At 46.4% G+C, this 18,160-nt stretch overlaps 1 protein-coding gene across 1 annotated transcript in view; it reads right to left on the minus strand.

The window, feature by feature from the left end:
* myo10l3 (myosin X, like 3) overlaps positions 1-17,868 on the minus strand; it is a 178,083-nt gene extending 160,215 nt beyond the window's left edge. The window contains exon 1 of the mRNA XM_045704931.1: positions 17,529-17,868. Coding sequence (XP_045560887.1) covers positions 17,529-17,549 — 21 coding nt within the window. The 5' untranslated portion in view covers positions 17,550-17,868. The remainder of the gene's footprint in view (positions 1-17,528) is intronic.
* Positions 17,869-18,160: the final 292 nt, after the last annotated feature.

Here is an 18,160-nt window from a genome sequence, read left to right on the forward strand (position 1 = left end):
CCACTAGCTGACTGGGGGAGTGAGGAAGAGGAGCCAGGTCTGCAGGAACCACTAGCTGACTGGGGAGTGAGGAAGAGGAGCCAGGTCTGCAGGAACCACTAGCTGACTGGGGAGTGAGGAAGAGGAGCCAGGTCTGCAGGAACCACTAGCTGACTGGGGAGTGAGGAAGAGGAGCCAGGTCTGCAGGAACCACTAGCTGACTGGGGAGTGAGGAAGAGGAGCCAGGTCTGCAATAACCACTAGCTGACTGGGGGAGTGAGGAAGAGGAGCCAGGTCTGCAGGAACCACTAGCTGACTGGGGAGTGAGGAAGAGGAGCCAGGTCTGCAGGAACCACTAGCTGACTGGGGAGTGAGGAAGAGGAGCCAGGTCTGCAGTAACCACTAGCTGACTGGGGAGTGAGGAAGAGGAGCCAGGTCTGCAGTAACCACTAGCTGACTGGGGAGTGAGGAAGAGGAGCCAGGTCTGCAGGAACCACTAGCTGACTGGGGAGTGAGGAAGAGGAGCCAGGTCTGCAATAACCACTAGCTGACTGGGGAGTGAGGAAGAGGAGCCAGGTCTGCAGTAACCACTAGCTGACTGGGGAGTGAGGAAGAGGAGCCAGGTCTGCAGGAACCACTAGCTGACTGGGGAGTGAGGAAGAGGAGCCAGGTCTGCAATAACCACTAGCTGACTGGGGAGTGAGGAAGAGGAGCCAGGTCTGCAGTAACCACTAGCTGACTGGGGAGTGAGGAAGAGGAGCCAGGTCTGCAATAACCACTAGCTGACTGGGGAGTGAGGAAGAGGAGCCAGGTCTGCAGGAACCACTAGATGACTGGGGAGTGAGGAAGAGGAGCCAGGTCTACAATAACAGAAACCACTAGCTGACTGGGGGGTGAGGAAGAGGAGCCAGGTCTGCAATAACAGGAACCACTAGTGGTCGCCACCTACAGGGTCTGCCCACAACTCCACATACAGTAATACAAATAAATATATACATATAATATATATATTTACAGTGCATTCAGAAAGTATTCAGACCCCTTGACTTAGTGGAGTCTGCCACTAGCACAGTCAGCGTAGTCAGCTCAGCTTTCCCCATTGAGACCGTGTCTGTGCCTCGATCTAGGTTGGGCAAAATTAAAAATGGCGGTGTTCGCTTTAGCAATCTCACTAGTATAAAGACCTCCTCCATCCCTGCCATTATTGAAAGAGATTGTGATACCTCACATCTCAAAATTGGGTTACTTAATGTTAGATCCCTCACTACCAAGGCAGTTATAGTCAATGAACTAATCACTGATAATAATCTTGATGTGATTGGCCTGACTGAAACATGGCTTAAGCCTGATGAATTTACTGTGTTAAATGAGGCCTCACTCCCAGGTTACACTAGTGACCATACCCCCCGTGCATCCGGCAAAGGCGGAGGTGTTGCTAACATTTACGATAGCAAATTTCAATTTACAAAAAAAAAAACAACAATGACGTTTTCGTCTTTTGAGCTTCTAGTCATGAAATCTATGCAGCCTACTCACTCACTTTTTATAGCTACTGTTTATAGGCCTCCTGGGCCATATGCAGTGTTCCTCACCGAGTTCCCTGAATTCCTATCGGATCTTGTAGTCATAGCAGATAATATTCTAATTTTTGGTGACTTTAACATTCACATGGAAAAGTCCACAGACCCACTCCAAAAGGCTTTCGGAGCCATCATCGACTCAGTGGGTTTTGTCCAGCATGTCTCCGGACCTACTCACTGCCACAGTCATACTCTGGACCTAGTTTTGTCCCATGGAATAAAATGTTGTGGATCTAAATGTTTTTCCTCATAATCCTGGACTATCGGACCACCATTTTATTACGTTTGCAATTGCAACAAATAATCTGCTCAGACCCCAACCAAGGAGCATTAAAAGTCGTGCTATAAATTCTCAGACAACCCAAAGATTCCTTGATGCCCTTCCAGACTGCCTCTGCCTACCCAAGGACGTCAGAGGACAAAAATCAGTTAACCACCTAACCGAGGAACTCAATTTAACCTTGCGCAATACCCTAGATGCAGTTGCACCCCTAAAAACTAAAAACATCTGTCATAAGAAACTAGCTCCCTGGTATACAGAAAATACACGAGCTCTGAAGCAAGCTTCCAGAAAATTGGAACGGAAATGGCGCCACACCAAACTGGAAGTCTTCCGACTAGCTTGGAAAGACAGTACCGTGCAGTATCGAAGAGCCCTCACTGCTGCTCGATCATCCTATTTTTCCAACTTAATTGAGGAAAATAAAAACAATCCGAAATTTCTTTTTGATACTGTCGCAAAGCTAACTAAAAAGCAGCCTTCGCAAATGGAGGATGGCTTTCACTTCAGCAGTAATACATTTATGAACTTCTTTGAGGAAAAGATCATGATCATTAGAAAGCAAATTACAGACTCCTCTTTAAATCTGGGTATTCCTCCAAAGCTCCATTGTCCTGAGTCTGCACAACTCTGCCAGGACCTAGGATCAAGGGAGATACTAAAGTGTTTTAGTACTATATCTCTTGACGCAATGATGAAAATAATCATGGCTTCCAAACAATCAAGCTGCATACTGGACCCTATTCCAACTAAACTACTGAAAGAGCTGCTTCCTGTGCTTGGCCCTCCTATGTTGAACATAATAAACGGCTCTCTATCCACCGGATGTGTACCAAACTCACTAAAAATGGCAGTAATAAAGCCTCTCTTGAAAAAGCCGAATCTTGATCCAGAAATTATAAAAACTATCGGCCTATATCGAATCTTCCATTCCTCTCAAAATTTTTTGAAAAAGCTGTTGCACAGCAACTCACTGCCTTCCTGAAGACAAACAATGTATACGAAACGCTTCAGTCTGGTTTTAGACCCCATCATAGCACTGAGACTGCACTTGTGAAGGTGGTAAATGACCTTTTAATGACGTCAGACCGAGGCTCTGCATCTGTCCTCGTGCTCCTAGATCTTAGTGCCGCTTTTGATACCATCGATCACCACATTCTTTTGGAGAGATTGGAAACCCCAAATTGGTCTACATGGACAAGTTCTGGCCTGGTTTAGATCTTATCTGTCGGAAAGATATCAGTTGGGCTCTGTGAATGGTTTGTCCTCTGACAAATCAATTGTAAATTTTGGTGTTCCTCAAGGTTCCGTTTTAGGACCACTATTGTTTTCACTATATATTTTACCTCTTGGGGATGTCATTCGAAAACATAATGTTAAATTTCACTGCTATGCGGACGACACACAGCTGTACATTTCAATGAAACATGGTGCCAGGGCTTGCTGGGCTTGCCCTGGAAGCAAGCCCCAAAATTGCCCTCGCTAGAAGCCTGTGTTTCAGACATAAAGAAGTGGATGGCTGCAAACTTTCTACTTTTAAACTCGGACAAAACAGAGATGCTTGTTCTAGGTCCCAAGAAACAAAGAGATCTTCTGTTGAATCTGACAATTAATCTGGATGGTTGTACAGTCGTCTCAAATAAAACTGTGAAGGACCTCGGCGTTACTCTGGACCATGATCTCTCTTTTGAAGAACATATCAAGACTGTTTCAAGGACAGCTTTTTTCCATCTACGTAACATTGCAAAAATCAGAAATTTTCTGTCCAAAAATGACGCAGAAAAATTAATCCATGCTTTTGTTACTTCTAGGCTGGACTACTGCAATGCTCTACTTTCCGGCTACCCGGATAAAGCACTAAATAAACTTCAGTTAGTGCTAAATACGGCTGCTAGAATCCTGACTAGAACGAAAAAATTTGATCATATTACTCCAGTGCTAGCCTCCCTACACTGGCTTCCTGTTAAGGCAAGGGCTGATTTCAAGGTTTTACTGCTAACCTACAAAGCATTACATGGGCTTGCTCCTACCTATCTTTCCGATTTGGTCCTGCCGTACATACCTACACGTACGCTACGGTCACAAGACGCGAGGCCTCCTAATTGTCCCTAGAATTTCTAAGCAAACGGCTGGAGGTAGGGCTTTCTCCTATAGAGCTCCATTTTTATGGAATGGTCTGCCTACCAATGTGAGAGACGCAGACTCAGTCTCAACCTTTAAGTCTTTACTGAAGACTTATCTCTTCAGTAGGTCCTATGATTAAGTATAGTCTGGCCCAGGAGTGTGAAGGTGAACGGAAAGGCTGGAGCAACGAACCGCCCTTGCTGTCTCTGCCTTGCCGGTTCCCCTCTTTCCACTGGGATTCTCTGCCTCTAACCCTTTTACAGGGGCTGAGTCACTGGCCTACTGGTGTTCTTCCATGCCGTCCATGGGAGGGGTGCGTCACTTGAGTGGGTTGAGTCACTGACGTGGTCTTCCTGTCTGGGTTGGCGCCCCCCCCTTGGGTTGTGCCATGGCGGAGATCGTTGTGGGCTATACTCAGCCTTGTCTTAGGATGGTAAGTTGGTGGTTGGAGACATCCCTCTAGTGGTGTGAGGGCTCTGCTTTGGCAAAGTGGGTGGGGTTATATCCTGCCTGTTTGGCCCTGTCCGGGGGTATCATCGGATGGGGCCACAGTGTCTTCTGATCCCTCCTGTCTCAGCCTCCAGTATTTATGCTGCAGTAGTTTATGTGTCGGGGGGCTAGGGTCAGTCTGTTACATCTGGAGTATTTCTCCTGTCTTATCCAGTGTCCTGTGTGAATTTAAGTATGCTCTCTCTAATTCTCTCTTTCTCTCTTTCTGTCTTTCTCTCGGAGGACCTGAGCCCTAGGACCATGCCTCAGGACTACCTGGTATGATGACTCCTTGCTGTCCCCAGTCCACCTGGCCGTGCTGCTGCTCCAGTTTCAACTGTTCTGCCTGCGGCTATGGAACCCTGACCTGTTCACCGGACGTGCTTGTTGCACCCTCGACAACTACTATGATTATTATTATTTGACCATGCTGGTCATTTATGAACATTTTAACATTTTAACATTTTGACCATGTTCTGTTATAATATCCACCCTGCACAGCCAGAAGAGGACTGGCCACCCCTCATAGCCTGATTCCTCTCTAGGTTTCTTCCTAGGTTTTTGGCCTTTCTAGGGAGTTTTTCCTAGGGAGTTTTTCCTAGCCACCGTGCTTCTTTCACATGCTTTGCTTGCTGTTTGGGGTTTTAGGCTGGGTTTCTGTACAGCACTTTGAGAATATCAGCTGATGTACGAAGGGCTATATAAAAATAAATTTGATTGATTTGATTTGATTTGACTTGTTCCACATTTTGTTACATTACAGCCTTATTCTAAAATGTATTAAATAGTTCTCTTCCTCATCAATCTACACACAATACCCCATAATGACATCACAATACCCCATAATGACATCACAATACCCCATAATGACAAAGCAAAAACACGTTTTTTTTTTGTTGCAAATGTATAAAATAAAACTGAAATATCACATTTACATAAGTATTCAGACCCTTTACTCAGTACTTTGTTGAAGCACCTTTGCCAGCGATTACAGCCTCGAGTCTTCTTGGGTAGGACGCTACAAGCTTGGCACACCTGTATTTGGGGAGTTTCTCCCATTCTTCTCTTCAGATCCTCTCAAGCTCTGTCAGGTTGGATGGGGGAGCATCGCTGCACAGTTATTTTCAGGTCTCTCCAGAGATGTTCTGGAGAGTGCTGCAGAGATGGGGGAGCCTTCCAGAAGGACAACCATCTCCAGAGAGGAACTCTAGAGTTCTGTCAGAGGGACCATCGGGTTCTTGGTCACCTCCCTGACCAAGGCCCTTCTCCTCCGATTGCTCAGTTTGGCCGGGCGGCCAGCTCTAGGAAGAGTCTTGGTGGCTCCAAACTTCTTCCATTTAAGAATGATGGAGGCCGCTGTGTTCTTGGGGACCTTCAATGCTGCAGAAATGTTTTGGTACCCTTCCGCAGATCTGTGCCTCAACACAATCCCGTCTCGGAGCTTTACAGAAAATTAATTCGACCTCATGGCTTGGTTTTTGCTCTGACGTGCACTGTCAACTGTGGGACCTTGTATAGACAGGTGTGACGCCTTTCCAAATCATATCCAATCAATTGAATTTACCACAGGTGGACTCCAATCAAGTTGTAGAAACATCTCAAGGATGATCAATGGAAACAGGAAGCACCTGAGCTCAATTTAGAGTCTCAGAGCAAAGGGTCTAAACACTTAAGTGAATATTTGTTTATTTTTTATAAATTTGCTAAAATTTAACAATCAGTTTTTGCTTTGTCATTATGGGGTAGTGTGTGTAGATTGACGAGGAAGATATATTTTTTAATCAATTTTAGAATAAGGCTATAAGGTAATGTGTCCAGTCCTCTCCCATTATAGCAAACCACTGAGACTAGTTCTAGCCAACAGTAGACTGGAGAGAGTCGTTTGTCCAACAGGAGAGCCGATTCGTTTGTCCAACAGGAGGAGAGAGAAGAGTCGTTTGTCCAACAGGAGAAGAGAGCCGAGTCGTTTGTCCAACAGGAGAAGAGAGCCGAGTCGTTTGTCCAACAGGAGGAGAGAGCAGAATCGTTTGTCCAACAGGAGGAGAGAGCAGAATCGTTTGTCCTACAGGAGAAGAGAGAAGAGTCATTTGTCCAACAGGAGAAGAGAGCCGAGTCGTTTGTCCAACAGGAGAAGAGAGCAGAGTCGTTTGTCCAACAGGAGAAGAGAGCAGAGTCGTTTGTCCAACAGGAGAAGAGAGCAGAGTCGTTTGTCCAACAGGAGAAGAGAGCAGAGTCGTTTGTCCAACAGGAGAAGAGAGCAGAGTCGTTTGTCCAACAGGAGAAGGGAGCCGAGTCGTTTGTCCAACAGGAGAAGAGAGCCGAGTCGTTTGTCCAACAGGAGAAGAGAGCCGAGTCGTTTGTCCAACAGGAGAAGAGAGCCGAGTCGTTTGTCCAACAGGAGAAGAGAGCCGAGTCGTTTGTCCAACAGGAGAAGAGAGCAGAGTCGTTTGTCCAACAGGAGAAGAGAGCAGAGTCGTTTGTCCAACAGGAGAAGAGAGCAGAGTCGTTTGTCCAACAGGAGAAGAGAGCAGAGTCGTTTGTCCAACAGGAGAAGAGAGCAGAGTCGTTTGTCCAACAGGAGAAGAGAGCAGAGTCGTTTGTCCAACAGGAGAAGGGAGCCGAGTCGTTTGTCCAACAGGAGAAGAGAGCCGAGTCGTTTGTCCAACAGGAGAAGAGAGCCGAGTATTTGTCCAACAGGAGAAGAGAGCAGAGTCGTTTGTACAACAGGAGAAGAGAGCAGAGTCGTTTGTGCAACAGGAGAAGAGAGCAGAGTCGTTTGTCCAACAGGAGAAGAGAGCAGAGTCGTTTGTCCAACAGGAGAAGAGAGCAGAGTCGTTTGTCCAACAGGAGAAGAGAGCAGAGTCGTTTGTCCAACAGGAGAAGAGAGAAGAGTCGTTTGTTCAACAGGAGAAGAGAGAAGAGTCGTTTGTCCAACAGGAGAAGAGAGAAGAGTCGTTTGTCCAACAGGAGAAGAGAGAATAGTCGTTTGTCCAACAGGAGAAGAGAGCAGAGTCGTTTGTCCAACAGGAGAAGAGAGCAGAGTCGTTTGTCCAACAGGAGAAGAGAGAAGAGTCGTTTGTCCAACAGGAGAAGAGAGAAGAGTCGTTTGTCCAACAGGAGAAGAGAGAAGAGTCGTTTGTCCAACAGGAGAAGAGAGAAGAGTCGTTTGTCCAACAGGGCAGAGACAGTGAACAGATCTGTAAAGCCTGTGTTTTGTGAAGATGAAATCCTAGACAAGGTTATACCTTTTAATTAAGGCATTTGGATATTACTTCAAATAAACACCTGGTCTTGTCATTTACAGCACCAGAGTAAAGAGCACATTCAAGAAGTCCAACCATAATGAGTCATTATGAATCATTGAGAATGCACAAACTGCAGGGAAAATTAAAAAGACATTTGTTCATTGATTCCACATATTGTCCAGTGCCTTTCCCCCCCTTTGTGCTTGTTGGTGTAATGATAGAAGGCATTAGAGAGACAAAGCAAGCAGGCAGGCAGGCAGGCAGGCAGGCAGGCAAGCAAGCAAGCAGGCAGGCAGGCAGGCAGGCAGGCAGGCAGGCAAGCAAGCAAGCAGGCAGGCAGGCAGGCAGGCAGGCAGGCAGCACTACCTATTCCACTGTCCTGTTAATGCAGCAAGTTAAATGTAGCAACACCAAGGCCCAGGGGACAGAACCAGGCAGTGAGTAGGCTAGAGGAGGGAGGGACAAGATCAGCGGACCGCAGTGTAACTGAGGAGGAGGAGGAGGAGGAAGGCTGGGGGGGGGGGCAACTGAAAATACTCTGTCCCATTGTCTAGATGGTTACTATAGAAACATGGAGCTAGAGACAACACAATCGTTATGACGAGAAAAGAAGAAAAAAAACATATGGACCAGAGAACAGACTGATGAACGAATGGCAACTTAATGAAATACCTTGTACAAGTGGGGGTGGGGTTACAGATGAGTCACGAATCACCTAGCAACCACACCAGGTGCCATGTTGGAAGACCTGGAGTCAGTCTGGTGGAAGTAAAAGGGGTTCTGGTCTAGAATCATGTTTTCAACCGCTCCTTTCGTTTTGTTGTTTCGGTACTGCAGTTTAACTGAAGCCCAGAAAGATCATTTTCCATACACGGCCACATAGAGACGACCACATTAGATTAGACGAATTCCTAATAAAAACACTTTAGTCATCACAGCGAGTGTAAGGGGGGGGGGGGGTCAAGTCAATGTTTAACTGAAGCCCAGCCCAGATAGCATCCGCGTCATCTGACCACTTCCCTATCGAGCGAGTCACCGGTACTTCCTGCTTTAGTTTTAGCTTGTAAGCAGGAATCAGGAGGATAGAATTATGGTCAGATTTGCCAAATGGAGGGCGGGTGAGAGCTTTGTACACCTCTCTATGTGTGGAGTAAAGGTGGTCTAGGATTTTTTTTTTCTTCCCCTGGTTGCACATGTAACATGCTGATATAAATGTGGTAAAACTGATTTAAGTTTGCCTGCATTAAAGCCCCCCGGCCACTAGGGGCGCCGCTTCTGGGTGAGCTGTTTCTTCTTTGCTTTATGGCCTTATAGAGTTGGTTGAGAGCGGGCTTAGTGCCAGCATCGCTCTGTGGTGGTAAATAGACAGCTATGAATAATATAGATGAGAACTCTATTGGTAGATAGTGTGGTCTACAGCTTATCATGAGGTACTCTACCTCAGGTGAGCAATACCTCGAGACTTCTTTAATATTAGACATGGCGCACCAGCTGTTATTGACAAAAAGACACAACCCCACCCCTCGTCTTACCAGAGGTAGCGTCTCTGTTCTGCCGGTGCATGGAAAAGCCCGCTAGCTCTATACTGTCCGTATCTTTGTTCAGCCACGTCTCGGTGAAACATAAGATGTTACAGTTTTTAAATGTCCCGTTGGTAGGATAATCTTAAAATCGTAGGTCAGCAGTTTTATTTTCCAATGATGGCACATTAGCAATAACAATGGAAGGCAATGGGAGTTTACTCGCTCGCCTCCAGATTCTCAGAAGGGACTGCCCACATACATACATACATACATACACATATATACTGCAAAGTTGCTTAGGAGCCAGAAACAGAGCGGCCATGTGTATCGGCGCCACCTTGCTGATGAGAAGGACATGCTAAACCGTCCCAAAGACAACAGGTAACTTTAGGCTGCTACTTAATAATCTGAACAGAGTGTTTATTTGTAAATAGAAGGACTGGGGGAAAACGCATGTTACCTCAATTAGCCTAGCTAGCTTCTCTACTCGCTAACTCGCTAGCTTCTCTACTCGCTAACTCGCTAGCTTCTCTACTCGCTAACTTCTCTACTCGCTAACTCGCTAGCTTCTCTACTCGCTAGCTTCTCTACTCGCACGTCGCCTCAATTAGCCTAGCTAGCTTCTCTACTCGCTAACTAGCTAGCTTCTCTACTCGCACGTTGCCTCAATTAGCCTAGCTAGCTTCTCTACTCGCTAACTCGCTAGCTTCTCTACTCGCACGTCGCCTCAATTAGCCTAGCTAGCTTCTCTACTCGCTAACTCGCTGGCTTCTCTACTCGCTAGCTTCTCTACTCGCATGTCGCCTCAATTAGCCTAGCTAGCTTCTCTACTTGCTAACTCGCTAGCTTCTCTACTCGCACGTCGCCTCAATTAGCCTAGCTAGCTTCTCTACTCGCTAACTCGCTAGCTTCTCTACTCGCACGTCGCCTCAATTAGCCTAGCTAGCTTCTCTACTCGCTAACTAGCTAGCTTCTCTACTCGCACGTCGCCTCAATTAGCCTAGCTAGCTTCTCTACTCGCTAACTAGCTAGCTTCTCTACTCGCACGTCGCCTCAATTAGCCTAGCTAGCTTCTCTACTCGCTAACTCGCTAGCTTCTCTACTCGCTAGCTTCTCTACTCGCTAACTAGCTAGCTTCTCTACTCGCATGTCGCCTCAATTAGCCTAGCTAGCTTCTCTACTCGCTAACTCGCTAGCTTCTCTACTCGCACGTCGCCTCAATTAGCCTAACTAGCTTCTCTACTCACATGTCGCCTCAATTAGCGTAGCTGCTCGTTAACTAGCTAGCTTGTCTATTCTGTTTGATGCAGTCAAGAAGACAGGTACTATTTAATCAGATGGGATGATTGACAAACTTCTAGCTTGTCCATATGTTATTTAACTAGCGTGAATCGGCATGGATGCTACTGTCCCCGCTCTCCCTCTGCAACCAGAGTCACTCACTCACTTGTTAAATCCACTTCAAAATCAGTGTATATGAAGGTGAGGAGACAGGTTAAAAGAGGTGTTAACTCTAATGAACTTATCCCTCTGCAGAGGAGGTCATTCTGGGTCTTCCTTTCCTCTGGCGATCCTCATGAGAGACAGTTTCATTATAGCGTTTGATGGTTTTTACTTTGGTTTGGTTACTACATGATTCCATATGTGTTATTTCATAGTTATTCTACAATGTAGAAAATAGTACTAAATAAAAACCCTTGAATGAGTAGGTTTCCAAACTTTTGACTGGTACTATAAATATGTAATTATTACAGTGACGGTGGTGATTTGGCTGACCAATAACCATCATCCACAACTGTCACAGCCCTACACAAACACCTGTTCTTCTTTCTCTGTGTAGAGCTAACGCCGGCGTCGAGCTAACGCCGGTGTCGAGCCAACGCCGGTGTCGAGCCAACGCCGGTGTCGAGCCAACGCCGGTGTCGAGCTACTGCCGGTGTCGAGCTAACGCCGGCGTCGAGCTAACGCCGGCGTCGAGCAACGCCGGTGTCGAGCTAACGCCGGCGTCGAGCTAACGCCGGCGGCACGCGGTCGAGCCAACGCCGGCGCGCGAGCTAACGCCGGTCGGTCGAGCTAACGCCGGTGTCGAGCTACGCAGACGCCGGTGTCGAGCTACTGACGCCGGTGTCGAGCTACGCCGGCTGAGACTGCGGTGTCGAGCTACTGCCGGTGTCGAGCTAACGCCGGCGTAGAGCTAATGCTACATTTTCAAACATTACCATTTTTCTTTTTGTACTACTTTTATTTATTACTTATTGTGGGATTTTTTTTATATGAAATGTGTATAGCGCTGTTGAGGAGAGCCTTCAAGTAAGAATTTCACCCTACCATTTACACCCTGTATCCTGTTCACATGACCAATAAACTTTGATTTACTAAATGTCTCACATAAATAGACAAAAATACATTTAAAAATGCCATATGGTCACCCTTGACAACAACAGAGTAGGTGTGGCCAATGGCACTGATTGTCTGGGCAGGAACCAATGACATGTCTAAAGCAGCAACCTGCATCCTCATTTTATAGTTTTGATTTTTCCTTTCTCCCTGAACAGATCAGTCTGGCTGCAGAGGAACCCGGGCGATGACTTCAGGATGTCATCTATAGCCAACACATCTCAGCTATGCCATTGGGGCAGCGGGAGAGGAAGTGACAGAGTTCCAATCGAGGGAGAAGAAATGTTACCACTCATTGACTCAGGAGAAGTTCCCCCATTTAACCAGAGAATGCTGAGTCTGACCCCCCCCCCAACAGACATAGCTGCCAGTCCTCTGTCATGGTGTCTGCATGGCCTTGTGGGATGGTGGGGGAGGGGAGAGAGGATAGATGGAAAATGGATGGCTATGACCTGGAATCTAAGGGTCAGGGTTGGGAATCCCAAGAGGGGAACGTCTGAAGGGGAAAAAAATATATATATATCGAGAGCGACGGAAGGAACCCTCTTCACGGAGAAGAGTTAGGGAGTGTGAGTTGGTGTACTTTTACCATGAATACCAGCCGTCCCATCGAGAGAGTAAATCACATATCTGGGAGTCACCCTCATCGTCAAGATCAATAACAAAAGGTGTAAAAAGGTTGATTTCTCCTGCTGGCTGTGTGTGTGTGTGTGTGTGTGAGACACAGAGTTGTCTGAGAGGCACTAAGACACGGTCTCAGCCCCACAACAGATGAAAACACAGCAGTAGGATGATTTTTCCTTTCTTCCTCTCCAGGTGTCAAACTGATGCTGAATAGTACTCATGGAATAGTACTTACTAAGGCTACGACTGCTAGCGTTTGGTTCAGCCACAGGCTGGTGGGTGGTGTGTGTGTATATATATATATATATACACACCAGGCCCCCCCCCAACACACACACACATATATAAACATATGTATATACATAGTATATACATATGTGTATATACATATGTGTTTTTAATATATATATATATATATATATATATATATATATATATATATATATATATATACACACACATATGTGTATATATATATATACACATATGTGTATATATATATATATATATATATATATATATATATATATATATAACACACACACACACACACACACACACACATACATACATACATACATATATATGTGTGTGTGATGATGAATGCATGCAGAGAGGAAGAAGACTACGGCACAGATTATAGTCTTATACTCAGCCGGCCCCTCCCGGGAGTTTGTGTTAAACGCTCTACAACAAAGCTTTCTTAGTGTTCAACAGGCTTTCTCAGTGTCCAACAAGCTCTCTCAGTGTCCAACAAGCTCTCTCAGTGTCCAACAAGCTCTCTCAGTGCCCAACAAGCTCTCTCAGTGTCCAACAAGCTCTCTCTGCCCTTTAACCTTGTTCTGAACACCTCCAAAACAAAAGGTAATGTGGTTTGGTAAGAAGAATGTCCCTCTTCCCACAGGTGTGATTACTACCTCTGAGGGTTTAGAGCTTGAGGTAGTCACCTCATAGAAGTACTTGGGAGTATGGCTAGACGGTACACTGTCCTTCAAATCAGCACATATCAAAGCTGCAGGCTAAGGCTAAATCTAGACCTGGTTTCCTCTATTGTAATCGCTCCTCTTTCACCCCAGCTGCCAAACTAACCCTGATTCAGATGACCATCCTAGATTACTCTTTCTGCGGCGTCTTTCTCCCCCCGTGGGGCGTCTCTCTCCCCCCCGTGGGGCGTCTCTCTCCCCCCCGTGGGGCGTCTCTCTGTTCCCCAGGCCACACAGCTTAGAGGATAACCCAGCCTTACAGCAGTATGTTCACCAGGCCACACAGCTTAGAGGATAACCCAGCCTTACAGCAGTATGTTCCCCAGGCCACACAGCTTAGAGGATAACCCAGCCTTACAGCAGTATGTTCACCAGGCCACACAGCTTAGAGGATAACCCAGCCTTACAGCAGTATGTTCCCCAGGCCACACAGCTTAGAGGATAACCCAGCCTTACAGCAGTATGTTCCCCAGGCCACACAGCTTAGAGGATAACCCAGCCTTACAGCAGTATGTTCCCCAGGCCACACAGCTTAGAGGATAACCCAGCCTTACAGCAGTATGTTCCCCAGGCCACACAGCTTAGAGGATAACCCAGCCTTACAGCAGTATGTTCCCCAGGCCACACAGCTTAGAGGATAACCCAGCCTTACAGCAGTATGTTCCCCAGGCCACACAGCTTAGAGGATAACCCAGCCTTACAGCAGTATGTTCCCCAGGCCACACAGCTTAGAGGATAACCCAGCCTTACAGCAGTATGTTCACCAGGCCACACAGCTTAGAGGATAACCCAGCCTTACAGCAGTATGTTCCCCAGGCCACACAGCTTAGAGGATAACCCAGCCTTACAGCAGTATGTTCCCCAGGCCACACAGCTTAGAGGATAACCCAGCCTTACAGCAGTATGTTCCCCAGGCCACACAGCTTAGAGGATAACCCAGCCTTACAGCAGTATGTTCACCAGGCCACACAGCTTAGAGGATAACCCAGCCTTACAGCAGTATGTTCCCCAGGCCACACAGCTTAGAGGATAACCCAGCCTTACAGCAGTATGTTCCCCAGGCCACACAGCTTAGAGGATAACCCAGCCTTACAGCAGTATGTTCCCCAGGCCACACAGCTTAGAGGATAACCCAGCCTTACAGCAGTATGTTCACCAGGCCACACAGCTGCATATCACGATCCAAAAGAACATAACTAAACTCATTTGTCTCGGGTTACATCTATGTCCCTTTAAGACGACATGTAATACCATAATTGGGACAGTGGCCAATGAGGCCTCCTCTTTGAGTCATCTCTGCATTCCACTGAGTCACAGCGAGGAAGTTTACATGCAATGCTAGTCTTTAATTAAATCCCTTCACTTGTTGGATGCCAGATGAATGAGATCTAGCCTGGTTGTTTAATAGGGCTAGTTGTTTAATAGGGCTGGTTGTTTAATAGGGCTAGTTGTTTAATAGGGCTGGTTGTTTAATAGGGCTAGTTGTTTAATAGGGCTGGTTGTTTAATAGGCCTGGTTGTTTAATAGGGCTGGTTGTTTAATAGGGCTGGTTGTTTAATAGGGCTGGTTGTTTAATAGGGCTGGTTGTTTAATAGGGCTGGTTGTTTAATAGGGCTAGTTGTTTAATAGGGCTGGTTGTTTAATAGGGCTGGTTGTTTAATAGGGCTAGTTGTTTAATAGGGCTGGTTGTTTAATAGGGCTAGTTGTTTAATAGGGCTGGTTGTTTAATAGGGCTAGTTGTTTAATAGGGCTGGTTGTTTAATAGGGCTAGTTGTTTAATAGGGCTGGTTGTTTAATAGGGCTGGTTGTTTAATAGGCCTGGTTGTTTAATAGGCCTGGTTGTTTAATAGGCCTGGTTGTTTAATAGGCCTGGTTGTTTAATAGGGCTGGTTGTTTAATAGGGCTGGTTGTTTAATAGGGCTGGTTGTTTAATAGGGCTATCACACTTGTCGTGTTGCAGGTTTTAAGGCTGGCTTACAGTTGGTCTATCGACATGTCTGTAGAGTCCTTCGAGTCATAAGTAACTAGGCCCCTAAAGTAACGATATCTTGGCGATATACACAGGGTGCCAGGCTATATACACAGGGTACCAGGCTATATACACAGGGTACCAGGCTATATACACGGGGTACCAGGCTATATACACAGGGTACCAGGCTATATACACAGGGTACCAGGCTATATACACAGGGTTACCAGGCTATATACACGGGGTGCCAGGCTATATACACAGGGTTGCCAGGCTATATACACAGGGTGCCTGGCTATATACACAGGGTGCCTGGCTATATACACAGGGTGCCTGGCTATATACACAGGGTGCCTGGCTATATACACAGGGTTACCAGGCTATATACACGGGTTACCAGGCTATATACACGGGGTACCAGGCTATATACACGGGGTACCAGGCTATATACACAGGGTTGCCAGGCTATATACACAGGGTTGCCAGGCTATATACACAGGGTTGCCAGGCTATATACACAGGGGTGCCAGGCTATATACACAGGGGTGCCAGGCTATATACACAGGGGTGCCAGGCTATATACACAGGGGTGCCAGGCTATATACACAGGGTTACCAGGCTATATACACAGGGTACCAGGCTATATACACAGGGTACCAGGCTATATACACAGGGTTACCAGGCTATATACACAGGGTACCAGGCTATATACACAGGGTACCAGGCTATATACACAGGGTACCAGGCTATATACACAGGGTACCAGGCTATATACACAGGGTTACCAGGCTATATACACAGGGTTACCAGGCTATATACACAGGGTACCAGGCTATATACACGGGGTACCAGGCTATATACACAGGGTTACCAGGCTATATACACAGGGTACCAGGCTATATACACAGGGTACCAGGCTATATACACAGGGCAGCAGTAAGAGTCGATGTGCAGGGATACCAGGTAATTGAGGTAGATATAGACATGTGGTAGGGATAAAGTGACTTGGACAGCAGGATAGATATGAAAACAGCAGCAGCGGTGTCACCAGTCAGAAGAAGGGTCATGTGGCTGTAAACCTCTCATCCCGACAGACAGTCCAGCTGCTTCCTGTGTACCTCAACTACCTTGTACCCCTTCACATTGACTCGGTACTGGTACTCTATATATATATATATATATAGACTCGCTGTTGTTATTTATTGTGTTACTAGTTTACATTTTTTGTTCATTTCCTTACTTTTTAACTCTGCATTTGTTGGTAAAGGGCTCGGTAAAAAGGTCTACAGCTGTTTTATTCGTCTCATATGAGAAATTAGGTTTGATTTGTGGTGGAGCTGTCCCAGAGCAGCATGCTGGTGACTGGTGTGACTGACTGTGAAGATAGTGGAGCTGTCCCAGAGCAGCATGCTGGTGACTGGTGTGACTGACTGTGAAGATAGTGGAGCTGTCCCAGAGCAGCATGCTGGTGACTGGTGTGACTGACTGTGAAGATAGTGGAGCTGTCCCAGAGCAGCATGCTGGTGACTGGGGTGACTGACTGTGAAGATAGTGGAGCTGTCCCAGAGCAGCATGCTGGTGACTGGTGTGACTGACTGTGAAGATAGTGGAGCTGTCCCAGCGCAGCATGCTGGTGACTGGGGTGACTGACTGTGAAGATAGTGGAGCTGTCCCAGAGCAGCATGCTGGTGACTGGTGTGACTGACTGTGAAGATAGTGGAGCTGTCCCAGAGCAGCATGCTGGTGACTGGTGTGACTGACTGTGAAGATAGTGGAGCTGTCCCAGAGCAGCATGCTGGTGACTGGTGTGACTGACTGTGAAGATAGTGGAGCTGTCCCAGAGCAGCATGCTGGTGACTGGTGTGACTGACTGTGAAGATAGTGGAGCTGTCCCAGAGCAGCATGCTGGTGACTGGTGTGACTGACTGTGAAGATAGTGGAGCTGTCCCAGAGCAGCATGCTGGTGACTGGTGTGACTGACTGTGAAGATAGTGGAGCTGTCCCAGAGCAGCATGCTGGTGACTGGTGTGACTGACTGTGAAGATAGCAGCAGCAGTCTATCATGTACAAACTACTGAAAACATGTGTTCCTCAACTTCATCTGCTCCTTCAGAAATAACCAGTGATAACTTGACTTTACAGGTGAAAGGGAACCGCTAAAATATAATCTATGAATTATGCCACCCAAAAACCTGCTGGACATAAGTGTCCACTGCTCGTAAAAGACGTAACAAAGACGGTCTCGTCTCCTACAATCACTTAGGAATGAAACTATGTTTAGGATCCGCCACAACGCCCCTACAAAAAAATATAACATTTAGAGACTTTGATTTACCTCTACAAAGAAGGAATCCATTTCAAATAAATGATCCTCCAAGAAACTCTTGTAAATCTTATATTCCGGGTCCCACAGTGGAGCTCAGGACGAAGATGTATTTCCAGATTCTTTCCATTCGGGAGCGGAGGTCGAGATGAGAAAACGTTTCCTTCACACACTCTTTCTCTTCTCAAAACGGGAATACACACATCAAGTAAACCAGGGAATTCCTATTGGCGTCCCAGTCAGAAACCAGTTGTAAACGGGATTTAAAACACTTCAACACGTCCGTCTGTTTGACTCGTTTAGTGAGCCCGGTATATGAATGAGCCCCGGTATATGAATGAGTCCGGTATTACGGAGCTCTATCAATGAAGGCGGAGCTTGAAACGGTAGACTCGCCCATGGACCACGCCCTTATCGGAACAATGTAACAGAAGCGTTTATCATTTTCATTTGAATTATTAGTAGTTTAGTACACTATATATATATATATATATATATATATATATATATATACAAAAGTATGTGGACACCCCTTCAAATGAGTGGATTCATCCATTTCAGCCACACCCCGTTGCTGACAGGTGTATAAAATCGAGCACACAGCCATGCAATCTCCATAGACAAAACATTGTCAGTAGAATGGC

This window comes from Salmo salar, chromosome ssa21 (genome assembly GCF_905237065.1).
Source record: "Salmo salar chromosome ssa21, Ssal_v3.1, whole genome shotgun sequence".
Lineage (NCBI taxonomy): Eukaryota > Metazoa > Chordata > Actinopteri > Salmoniformes > Salmonidae > Salmo > Salmo salar.